Source organism: Petromyzon marinus, chromosome 82, assembly GCF_048934315.1.
Source record: "Petromyzon marinus isolate PM22_M1 ecotype Great Lakes invasive population chromosome 82, UKy_Petmar_22M1.pri1.0, whole genome shotgun sequence".
In the NCBI taxonomy this organism is placed as follows: Eukaryota; Metazoa; Chordata; class Hyperoartia; order Petromyzontiformes; family Petromyzontidae; genus Petromyzon; species Petromyzon marinus.
In genome coordinates, this window is record NC_133747.1 from 5,903,798 (window position 1) to 5,918,797 (window position 15,000).

Here is a 15,000-nt window from a genome sequence, read left to right on the forward strand (position 1 = left end):
TGTTTGTGAGTGAGGAGTGTTTGTGAGGAGTGTTTGTGAGTGAGGAGTGATTGTGAGTGAGGAGTGTTTGTGAGGAGTGTTTGTGAGGAGTGTTTGTGAGGATTGCTTGTGAGGAGTGTTTGTGAGTGAGGAGTGTTTGTGAGTGAGGAGTGTTTGTGAGTGAGGAGTGATTGTGAGTGAGGAATGTTTGGGAGGAGTGTTTGTGAGTGTGGAGTGTTTGTGAGGAGTGTTTGTGAGTGAGGAGTGTTTGTGAGTGTGGAGTGTTTGTGAGGAGTGTTTGTGAGTGAGGAGTGTTTGTGAGGAGTGTTTGTGAGGAGTGTTTGTGAGTGTGGAGTGTTTGTGAGTGTGGAGTGTTTGTGAGGAGTGTTTGTGAGTGAGGAGTGTTTGTGAGTGTGGAGTGTTTGTGATGAGTGTTTGTGAGTGAGGAGTGTTTGTGAGGAGTGTTTGTGAGGAGTGTTTGTGAGTGTGGAGTGTTTGTGAGTGTGGAGTGTTTGTGAGTAAGGAGTGTTTGTGAGTGAGGAGTGTTTGTGAGTGTGGAGTGTTTGTGAGGAGTGTTTGTGAGTGAGGAGTGTTTGTGAGTGAGGAGTGTTTGTGAGGAGTGTTTGTGAAGAGTGTTTGTGAGTGAGGACACCACACACCACACACACCACACACACACACCACACACACCACACACACACCACATACACCACACACCACACACACACACCACACACACACCACACACACCACACACACCACACACACACCACACACACACCACACACACACCACACACTACACACACACACACACCACACACACCACACACACCACACACACCACACACCACACATACACCACACACACACACCACACACGCTACACACACACCACACACACACACGCACACCACACACACACACACCACACACACTACACACACCACACACACCACACACACACACCACACACCACACACACCACACACACACCACACTACACACCACACACCATACACACCACACACACCACACACACACCACACACACACCACACACACTACACATACCACACACACACCACACACACACACCACACACCACACACACCACACACACACCACACACACACACCACACACACACACACACACACCACACACACTACACACACCACACACACACCACACACACACACACCACACACACCACAAACACCACACACACACACATCACACACACCACACACCATACACACCACACACACCACGCACACACACACCACACACACAGCACACACCACACACACACCACACACACCACACACACACTACACACACACCACACACACCACACACACACACCACACACACTACACATACCACACACACACCACACACACACACCACACACACCACACACACACCACACACACACACACCACAAACACCACACACACACCTCACACACACACCACACACACCACACACACACACCACACACACACACACACACACCACGACTCTCAAAGGGCTCATTTCGGGTGTTTTATTTGCCAGGGTTTGGATCCGAACCGCCTTCCACAGGAACTTCAGCATCGTGTGTGTGTACATAGTGTGTCTGTGTGTGTGTATATAGTGTGTGTGTACATAGTCTGTGTACATAGTGTGTGTGTGTGTGTACATAGTGTGTATATAGTGTGTGTGTACATAGTGTGTCTGTGTGTGTACATAGTGTGTCTGTGTGTGTGTACATAGTGTGTCTGTGTGTGTGTACATAGTGTGTGTGTGTGTACACAGTGTGTGTGTACATAGTGTGTACATAGTGTGTGTACATAGTGTGTGTGTGTACATAGTCTGTGTACATAGTGTGTGTGTGTGTACATAGTGTGTATATAGTGTGTGTGTACATAGTGTGTGTGTGTGTGTACATAGTGTGTGTGTGTACATAGTGTGTGTGTGTACATAGTGTGTATATAGTGTGTGTGTACATAGTGTGTCTGTGTGTGTGTACATAGTGTGTGTGTGTGTTCATAGTGTGTGTGTACATAGTGTGTGTGTGTTCATAGTGTGTCTGTGTGTGTACATAGTGTGTGTACATAGTGTGTGTGTGTACATAGTGTGTGTACATAGTGTCTGTGTGTGTACATAGTGTGTCTGTGTGTGTACATAGTGTGTGTGTGTTCATAGTGTGTCTGTGTGTGTACATAGTGTGTGTGTACATAATGTGTCTGTGTGTGTACACAGTGTGTGTGTGTGTACATAGTGTGTGTGTACATAGTGTGTACATAGTGTGTGTACATAGTGTGTGTGTGTGTGTACATAGTGTGTCTGTGTGTGTGTACACAGTGTGTGTGTGTGTACATAGTGTGTATGTACATAGTGTGTGTGTGTACATAGTGTGTGTGTGTGTTTGTACATAGTGTGTGTGTGTACATAGTGTGTCTGTGTGTGTGTACACAGTGTGTGTGTGTATATAGTGTGTGTGTACATAGTGTGTGTGCGTACATAGTGTGTGTGTGTGTACATAGTGTGTGTGTGTGTACATAGTGTGTACATAGTGTGTGTGTACATAGTGTGTGTGTGTGTACATAGTGTGTCTGTGTGTGTGTACATAGTGTGTGTGTGTGTGTACAGTGTGTACATAGTGTGTGTACATAGTGTGTGTACATAGTGTCTGTGTGTGTACAGTGTGTACATAGTGTGTGTGTACATAGTGTGTCTGTGTGTGTGTACATAGTGTGTGTGTGTGTACGTAGTGTGTGTGTGTGTACATAGTGTGTGTACATAGTGTCTGTGTGTGTACATAGTGTGTGTACATAGTGTCTGTGTGTGTGTACATAGTGTGTGTGTACATAGTGTGTGTACATAGTGTGTGTGTGTGTACATAGTGTGTGTGTACATAGTGTGTGTACATAGTGTGTGTGTGGTGTGTACATAGTGTGTGTGTGTGTGTCTGTGTGTGTGTTTACACAGTGTGTGTGTCGTGTGTGTGTGTCTGTGTGTTAACATAGTGTGTCTGTGTGTGTGTCTGTGTGTTTACATAGTGTGTGTGTACATAGTATGTGTAAATAGTGTGTGTGTGTGGTGTGTACATAGTGTCTGTGTGTGTCTGTGTGTGTGTTTACACAGTGTGTGTGTGTGTCTGTGTGTGTCTGTGTGTTTACATAGTGTGTGTGTGTCTGTGTGTGTGGTGTGTACACACACACAGACACACTATGTACACACACTATGTACACCCCACACACACACAAACACACACAGACACACACACAGACATACACACAACAACAACCGCCATTCGCCACTAAGTGGCGGTGACGTCACCACGACGCTTGTGCCAGGCTATGTGCACCCTGAGGCCACGTGAAGTGTCGAACGCCCGCTGGCAGGAGGTCACGGGGCAGACCCAGCAGGTGCCACGGGTCGACTGACTGAGATGACTGGCTGATGCACCACCTGTGCCCCCTACTGTGCCAACCTGCTGTGCTTTAGCCACCCGGCGCTCCGCTCGTTGTTGTGAGCGTCGCTCCTCCGCCCTCCGTTGTTGTTGGAGGGCGACTGCCTCCAACTGCCCAATAGAGCATCCTTCCAATCCTGCGGAACCCGTCCAGTGGTCCAGACTGTTGTTATGATGTCATATAGGACAGTCTGTGCACAATATCCGCCCTCCCTCAGCATTTCGCTTGGGAGATCATCTCTGCCCGGTGCTTTTCCTGGTCTCAGACTCCGGATCGCCTTCAATACTTCCTCAACAGATGGCACCTCAGCCAGCCACTCACAGGGGGTGACTTCTTCCAATATTTGAGGCACCGCAGCCTCAGCAGGGTCATCCTCACTTTGTGCCACGATGTTTTCCTGGCTGAGGGATTTCCCCTCCCCCAGGACCTCACAGAAATGCTCAGCAAATCTGCAAACCTGTTCCTGGGGGTCGGAGATTGGGTCACCGTTTTTTCCCCTAATGATGGTAATAGGTGTGGCACTGCAGGTTACTTTTTGATGGATTTAAATATGGATTTGTGATCGCGGGCCACTGAGGCAGACTCCATCTCCTCAGCAACCCGCGACCACCACCCATCCTTGCAGCGCCTCACGGCTCTCCGAACCTCCGAGCGAAGGCTGCGGTAAGCCTCCTCATTCTCTGACGTGGGATTCTGTAGCCGATGACAGTGGGCCTGTCGCTTTTTCTCAACCATCCTGAACACCTCCTCTGTCAGCCAGGGTCTCTGGGGAGGTCTGGACCGCGTACCTAAAGCAGCCATTGCAGCTGCATGAGTCACAGTCCTAAACCTCGCCCATTTACCCTCGACATCAGGAGGAGTGGGGGACGATGCCAATCCCAGCCGCAAGCGATGATGAAATTCTCGCTTGCAACTTTCATCAGCGAGCTGAGACCAGGCCACTTTAGGTTGGAATGGGGTCCTGGGTGTACATCCACCACCGGAGTGGAAGAATGGCAGGCGCATCTTACAGATGAATAGTCGATGATCAGAGGGCAGATCAGCTCCACGGTAGGTCCTGGTGTCAAGGACATGGGCTCGCATCCGCTGGTCCGTCACTATGTAGTCCAGCAAATGTACTTGCTTGGACCCGGCATGCATCCATGATGTTGTGTGGATGCGCCGATGCCGGAACAGCGTGTTGGTAATTACAAGCCCATGGGCTGCACAAAAATCTAGCAGCCTCCTACCGTTGTTATTGAGCTGATCTGGCCCATGCCTTCCAATCACTCCAGACCAGGTGCCAGCATCATGACCAACTCGGGCATTGAAGTCACCCAACATGATGACTCTATCCCGAGGGGCCACTTTAGCCAGCACCTGTGACAAGAGGTCATAGAAGGCCTCTGACTCATCGGCCTTGCCTGCATCCCTCCACGGATGTTCGTCTTCGGTGGGGGCATAAGTAACCACGACCACCACTCCTCGCCTGTGATTGATGGGAAGGCGAGCCCAAAGTAGCCTGGGGCTTACAGCTTCCCACACCTCACCGCCACGCTCCTACGCCCCCTTCATTCTTTTGTTCTGAAGAAGAGCCACACCCTGTTGTTTGACAGTCTGCTGCCCCGAGTAGAGGACTGTCCACCCCTCATGGTGGCAGGAGCCAGAGCCGGTCCACCGGACCTCCTGAATGCCGCAGAGATCCAGGCGGTACCGTTCCAGCTCCCGACAGAGGAGTGGCAGCCTCTCCTCCGCAGTGAGCGTTCGAACATTCCACGTGGCCACACGAAGTGGATTTTCGTTGTTTCTGGAGGAGCCCCGAGGGTAGAGATTCAATCTCCTGGCTCCACCATCTCCACCACCACCATCACCACCACCATCACCACCATCACCACCACCATCACCACCAGCATCACATCGTTAAAACCACCCCCCGTAAGAAATAATATTTGTAATGATGATGATCAATAATTTATTATCTTATTTTAGCTGTGCGGAGTAAATTGTACGTGTGTGTGTGTGTATATGAGATTAAATATTAACGTTAATATGGTTACATTATAATTGGGCTATTGGGATCGTCAGTGATGTTGATGGGGCTCTCACCCAGTCACTCACCCAGTCACTCAATCAGTCACTCACTCACTCACTCACCAAGTCACTCACCCAGTCACTCACCAACCCACTCACTCACTCACTCACCCAGTTACTCACCCAGTTACTCACCCAGTCACCCACTCAGTCACTCAATCAGTCACTCACTCACTCACTCAACAAGTCTCTCAACCAGTTACTCAGTCACTCACTCACCCAGTCACACACCCAGTCACTCCCCCAGCCAGTCACCCAGTCACTCACTCAGTCAGTCACTCACTCACTCACTCACCCAGTCACTCCCCCAGTCACTCACCCAGTCACTCCCCCAGCTAGTCACCCAGTCACTCACTCAGTCACTCACTCACTCACTCACCCAGTCACTCCCCCTGTCACTCACCCACTCACTCACTCACTCACTCACCAAGTCACTCACCCAGCTAGTCACCCAGTCACTCACCCAGTCACTCACTCAGTCATTCACCCAGTCACCCATTCACTCATACAGTCACTCAACCAGTCACTCACCCAGCCACCCACTCAGTCACCCACCCACTCACGTACGCATCCACTCACCACCACCATCACCACCATGACCACCACCACCATCACCACCACCACCACCACGACCACCACGACCACGACCATCACCACCACCACCATCACCACCATCACCATCACCACCACCACCATCACCACCATCACCAACATCATCACCACCATCACCACCAACATCATCACCATCACCACCATCATCATCACCACCATCACCACCATCACCACCATCATCATCACCACCATCACCAACATCATCATCACCACCATCATCACCACCACCACGACCACCACCACCACCACCACGACCACCACCACCACCACCACCACGACCACCACCACCACCATCACCACCACCACCACCATCACCACCACCACCATCACCACAGTGAGGCGTCTACTCCGTATCTCTCCTCCCGGCACTCTGAGAATTCTAGGTGAACTTCGGAATCCGAGTCAGAGAAATCCGTTGGTGATCCACCCACTCCGATTCGTCCTTTAGCTCCACCACCACCAACTCCACCACCACCAACACCACCATCACCACCACCATCACCATCACCAATTCCGCGGCCTCCTTCGAAGGCTTCGTTGTCCGACGTTTGGAACTCGTCCGCTGGCTCCTCCGGAGCCTTGACGGGACTCACGTACGACATCATGTGGAGTAGCGTGTAGATCCTGTAGATAGACACACAGACACAGACACACAGACACAGACAGACACACACAGAGAGACACACACACAGACACACACACAGACACACAGACACAGAGAGACACAGACACACACAGAGACACGTCATCATGTGGAGTAGCGTGTAGATCCTGTAGATAGACACACACACAGACAGAGACACACAGACACAGAGAGACACACAGAGACACACACACACATACACACACAGACACAGACACACACACAGAGAGACACAGACACACACACACAGACACACACACACAGACAGACACACAGAGGCATCATGTGGAGTAGCGTGTAGATCCTGTAGATAGACACACACACACACGCAGACACAGAGAGACACAGAGAGACACAGACACAGAGAGACACACAGAGACACACACACATACACACACACAGACACACAGACACACACACACAGAGAGACACAGACACACACACAGACACAGAGAGACACAGAGAGACACAGACACACACACAGAGACATCATGTGGAGTAGCGTGTAGATCCTGTAGAGAGACACAGCCAGAGACACACACACACACACAGACACAGAGACACGTCATCATGTGGAGTAGCGTGTAGATCCTGTAGATAGACACACACACAGAGACACACAGACACACAGACACACACACACACATACACACACACAGACACACAGACACACAGAGACACAGACACACAGAGACATCATGTTGAGTAGCGTGTAGATCCTGTAGATAGACACACAGACAGACACACACAGTCACAGAGACACAGACACACACAGACACACACAGACACACACACACATACAGACACACACACACACAGCCACAGACACACACACACAGACACACACACACAGAGACATCATGTGGAGTAGCGTGTAGATCCTGTAGATAGACACACACATAGACACACACAGACACACAGAGACACAGACACACACAGACACAGACACACAGACACAGAGAGACACACACATAGAGACACACAGACACACACATAGACATCATGTGGAGTAGCGTGTAGATCCTGTAGATAGACACACACATAGACATCATTGTGAGTAGCGTGTAGATCCTGTACATAGACACAGACACACACACACAGAGAGACACAGAGACATCATGTGGAGTAGCGTGTAGATCCTGTAGATAGACACACACACAGACACACACAGAGACACACACAGAGAGACACACAGAGACACACACACGACATCACGTGGAGTAGCGTGTAGATCCTGTACACACACATACACACAGAGAGAGACACACACACACAGACACACACAGACACACACACAGACACACACACACAGAGACACAGAGAGAGAGATAAACACAGTACATAATGTGATGATGATGGTGGTGTTGACTCTCAACATCATCAGCATCATCACCATCACCACCACCATCATCACAATCAACACCACCATCATCATCACCACCACCTTCATCAACCTGATCATCACCACCATCACCACCATCACCATCACCACCATCACCACCACCACCATCACCACCACCACCATCACCACCATCACCACCATCACCACCACCATCACCACCACCATCACCACCACCACCATCACCACCATCACCACCATCATCACCACAACCACCACCACCATCACCACCACCACCACCCCCACCACCACCACCACCATCACCACCACCACCACCATCATCACCACCACCATCACCCCCCCCACCACCACCACCACCATCACCCCCCCCACCACCACCACCATCACCACCACCACCACCATCACCACCACCACCATCACCACCATCACCACCACCATCACCACCATCACCATCACCACCATCACCACCACCATCACCACCATCACCATCACCACCATCACCACCACCATCACTACTGCTAACATCATCACCACCACCACCATCACCACCACCACCATCACCACCATCACTCCCACCACCATCACCACCACCCTCACCACCATCACCACCACCACCATCACCACCACCACCACCATCACCACCACCACCACCACCCTCACTCCCACCACCACCACCATCACCACCACCATCACCACCACCACCACCACCCTCACTCCCACCACCACCACCATCACAACCTCCACCACCACCACCACCCTCACCACCACCCTCACTCCCACCATCACCATCACTCCCACCATCACAACCTCCACCACCACCACCACCCTCACCACCACCATCACCACCCTCACTCCCACCATCACCATCACTCCCACCATCACAACCTCCACCACCACCACCACCCTCACTCCCACCACCACCATCACCACCACCATCACCTGTGGTAGATCATGGCGATGAACTGAATGAGCAGCATCGTGGCGAAGGTGACGAGGAACATGAAGGAGAGTGGAGGGACGGAGAGTCTGACGACTTCCGATGCAGAGCCTCCGAGCTTCGGGAAGCTGATGAAGAGTTGAGTGCCCACGAGCTGGAGGGCGATGGTTGCCACCAACCACACGGCATTGATCATGAAGTAGATGAAGGTCACCTGGGTGAGAGGATGCACTGCATTGTACACTACACTACTACACTACATTATAGACTACATTATACACTACATTATAGACTACTACACTACATTATACACTACTACACTACATTATACACTACATTATACACTACATTATACACTACATTATACACTACTACACTACATTATACACTACATTATACACTACATTATACACTGCATTGTACACTACACTACTACACTACATTATAGACTACATTATAAACTACATTATACACTACTACACTACATTATACACTACTACACTACATTATACACTACATTATACACTACATTATACACTACATTATACACTACTACACTACATTATACACTACTACACTACATTATACACTACATTATACACTACTACACTATACACTACATTATAGACTACACTATACACTACATTATACACTACTACACTACATTGTAGACTACATTATACACTACATTATACACTACTACACTACATTATAGACTACATTATACACTACATTATACACTACATTATAGACTACATTATAAACTACATTATACACTACTACACTACATTATAGACTACATTATACACTACATTATACACTACATTATAGACTACATTATAGACTACATTATAAACTACATCATACACTACATTATAGACTACATTCTAAACTACATTGTACACTACTACACTAAATTATACACTACATTATAGACTACATTGTACACTACTACACTACATTATACACTACACTATACACTACATTATAGACTACATTATACACTACATTATACACTACATTATAGACTACACTACACACTACATTATACACTACATTATACACTGCATTATACACTACATTATATACTACATTATACACTACATTATACACTACATTATACACTACATTATACACTACATTATACACTACTACACTACATTATACACTACACTATACACTGCATTATACACTACACTATACACTACATTATAGACTACATTATACACTACTTCACTATATTATAGACTACATTATACACTACATTATACACTACATTATAGACTACATTATACACTACTACACTACATTATACACTACATTATACACTACTACACTACATTATAGACTACATTATACACTACATTATAGACTACATTATACACTACTACACTACATTATACACTACATTATACACTACTACACTACATTATAGACTACACTATAAACTACATTATAGACTACTTTATACACTACATTATACACTACATTATACACTACATTATACACTACATTATAGACTACATTATACACTACATTATACACTACATTATAGACTACATTATACACTACTACACTACATTATACACAACATTATACACTACTACACTACATTATAGACTACACTATACACTACATTATACACTACATTATACACTACATTATACACTACATTATACACTACATTATAGACTACATTATACACTACATTATACACTACATTGTACACTACTACACTACATTATACACTACATTATACACTACATTATACACTGCATTATACACTACACGATACACTACACTATACACTACTGCACTACACGATACACTACACTATACACTACTACACTACATTATACACCACTACAATACATTATACACTACATTATACACTACATTATAGACTACATTATACACTACTACACTACATTATACACTACGTTATACACTACATTATACACTGCATTATACACTACACGATACACTACACTATACACTACTACACTACATTATACACCACTACACTACATTATACACTACATTATACACTACATTATACACTGCATTATACACTACACGATATACTACACTATACACTACTACACTACATTATACACCACTAAAATACATTACACACTACATTATACACTACATTATAGACTACATTATACACTACTACACTACATTATACACTACATTAGACACTACATTATACAATACATTATACACTACTACACTACATTATACACTACATTATACACTACACTATACACTACATTATAAACTACACTATACACTACATTATACACTACATTATACACTACATTATACACTACACTATACACTACATTATACACTACATTATACACTACATTATACACTACTACACTACATTATACACTACAATCTATACTACATTATACACTACACTATACACTACATTATACACTACATTATACACTACACTATACACTACATTGTACACTACATTACACACTACTACTACACTACTTTATACACTACATTATACACTACATTATACACTGCATTATACACTACATTATACACCACATTACACACCACATTATACACTACACTATACACTACACTATACACTACACGATACACTACATTATACACTACACTATACACTACATTATACACTACATTATACACTACCTTATACACTACATTATACACTACATTATACACTACTACACTACATTATACACTACATTATATACTACAATACATTATACACTACATTATAAACTTCTACACTACATTATACACTACATTATACACTACATTATACACTACTACACTACATTATACACTACATTATACACTACACTATACACTACATTATACACTACATTATACACTACACTATACACTACATTATACCCTACTACACTACACTATACACTACACTATACACTACACTATACACTACTACACTATACAATACTACACTACACTATACACTACTACACTATACACTACTACACTATACTATAAACTACTACACTATACACTACTACACTATACACTACTACACTACACTATACACTACTACACTATACACTACTACACTATACACCACTACACTATACACTACTACACTATACACTATACTACTACACTATACACTACTACACTACTACACTACACTATACACTACTACACTATACACTACTACACTACACTATACACTACTACACTACTACACTACACTATACACTATACACTACTACACTATACACTACCACACTATACACTACTACACTATACACTACACTATACACTACTACACTATACACTACTACACTATACACTACTACACTACACTATACACTACACACTATAAACTACACTACTACACTACACTATACACTACACACTATAAACTACTACACTATACACTACACTATACACTACTACACTATACACTACTACACTATACACTACACTATACACTACTACACTATACACTACTACACTATACACTACACTATACACTACTGCACTATACACTACACTATACACTACACACTATAAACTACACTACTACACTACACTATACACTACACACTATAAACTACTGCACTATACACTACTACACTATACACTACTACACTACACTATACACTACTACACTATACACTACCACACTATACACTACTACACTATACACTACTACACTACACTATAGACTACTACACTACACTATACACTACTACACTACACTATACACTACTACACTTCACTATACACTACTACACTACTACACTATACACTACATTATAAACTACACTATACACTACATTATACACTACATTATACACTACATTATACACTACACTATACACTACATTATACACTACGTTATACACTACATTATACACTACTACACTACATTATACACTACAATCTATACTACATTATACACTACACTATACACTACATTATACACTACATTATACACTACACTATACACTACATTGTACACTACATTACACAATACTACTACACTACTTTATACACTACATTATACACTACATTATACACTGCATTATACATTACATTATACACCACATTATACACCACATTATGCACTACACTATACACTACACGATACACTACATTATACACTACACTATACACTACATTATACACTACATTATACACTACCTTATACACTACATTATACACTACATTATACACTACTACACTACATTATACACTACATTATACACTACAATACATTATACACTACATTATACACTACTACACTACATTATACACTACATTATACACTACATTATACACTACTACACTACATTATACACTACATTATACACTACACTATACACTACATTATACACTACATTATACACTACACTATACACTACATTATACCCTACTACACTACACTATACACTACACTATACACTACACTATACACTACTACACTATACAATACTACACTACACTATACACTACTACACTATACACTACTACACTATACTATAAACTACTACACTATACACTACTACACTACACTATACACTACTACACTATACACTTCTACACTATACACTACTACACTATACACCACTACACTATACACTACTACACTATACACTATACTACTACACTATACACTACTACACTACTACACTACACTATACACTACTACACTACTACACTACACTATACACTACTACACTACTACACTACACTATACACTACTACACTATACACTACTACACTATACACTACCACACTATACACTACTACACTATACACTACTACACTATACACTACACTATACACTACTACACTATACACTACTACACTACACTATACACTACACACTATAAACTACACTACTACACTACACTATACACTACACACTATAAACTACTACACTATACACTACACTATACACTACTACACTATACACTACTACACTATACACTACACTATACACTACTACACTATACACTACTACACTATACACTACACTATACACTACTGCACTATACACTACACTATACACTACACACTATAAACTACTACACTACACTATACACTACTACACTACACTATACACTACTACACTACACTATACACTACACACTATAAACTACACTACTTCACTACACTATACACTACTACACTATACACTACACTACTACACTACACTATACACTACACTATACACTACACACTATAAACTACACTACTACACTACACTATACACTACACACTTTAAACTACTACACTACACTATACACTACACACTATAAACTACACTACTACACTACACTATACACTACACACTATAAACTAGTATCACCTTGTTCCTCATGTTGTAGAGGTCTCTCTTGATCTTCTCTTTGTGTTCAGGATTCTCCTCAAGAGGTTTCAGATACTTGGAGATCATCCTCACCCAGAACTCGTTCTCGTCCTGCAGAGATGATGGTGATGATGTTAGCAGTGGTGGTGGTGGTGGTGATGGTGATGGTGGTGGTGATGGTGGTGGTGATGGTGGTGATGGTGATGATGGTGGTGATGGTGGTGATGGTGATGATGGTGATGATGGTGGTGGTGATGGTGGTGATGGTGATGGTGGTGATGTTAGCAGTGGTGGTGGTGATGGTGGTGGTGGTGATGGTGGTGGTGATAGTGGTGATGGTGATGGTGGTGATGGTGGTGATGGTGGTGATGGTGATGGTGGTGGTGATGGTGGTGGTGATGGTGATGGTGGTGATGGTGATGATGTTAGCAGTGGTGATGGTGGTGATGGTGGTGATGGTGATGGTGGTGATGGTGGTGGACAAGGTGATGGTGGTGATGGTGGTGATGGTGATGGTGGTGATGGTGATGGTGGTGATGGTGGTGATGGTGATGGTGGTGGTGGTGATGGTGA

General features: G+C 44.0%; 2 protein-coding genes across 2 annotated transcripts in view; both read right to left on the reverse strand.

Annotated features, from left to right (window-relative positions):
• LOC116936964 (uncharacterized) overlaps positions 1-15,000 on the reverse strand; it is a gene marked incomplete at its 5' end in the record, with an annotated part of 120,128 nt that overhangs the window by 60,496 nt on the left and 44,632 nt on the right. The window lies entirely within an intron of this gene.
• Positions 5,378-15,000, reverse strand: part of LOC142907749 (chitin synthase-like) — a 48,681-nt gene continuing 39,058 nt past the window's right edge. Inside the window, exons 8-10 of the mRNA XM_076057477.1 lie at positions 14,428-14,538; positions 9,065-9,276; positions 5,378-6,746 (exon numbers count right to left, since the gene is read on the reverse strand). Coding sequence (XP_075913592.1) covers positions 6,449-6,746; positions 9,065-9,276; positions 14,428-14,538 — 621 coding nt within the window. The 3' untranslated portion in view covers positions 5,378-6,448. The remainder of the gene's footprint in view (positions 6,747-9,064; positions 9,277-14,427; positions 14,539-15,000) is intronic.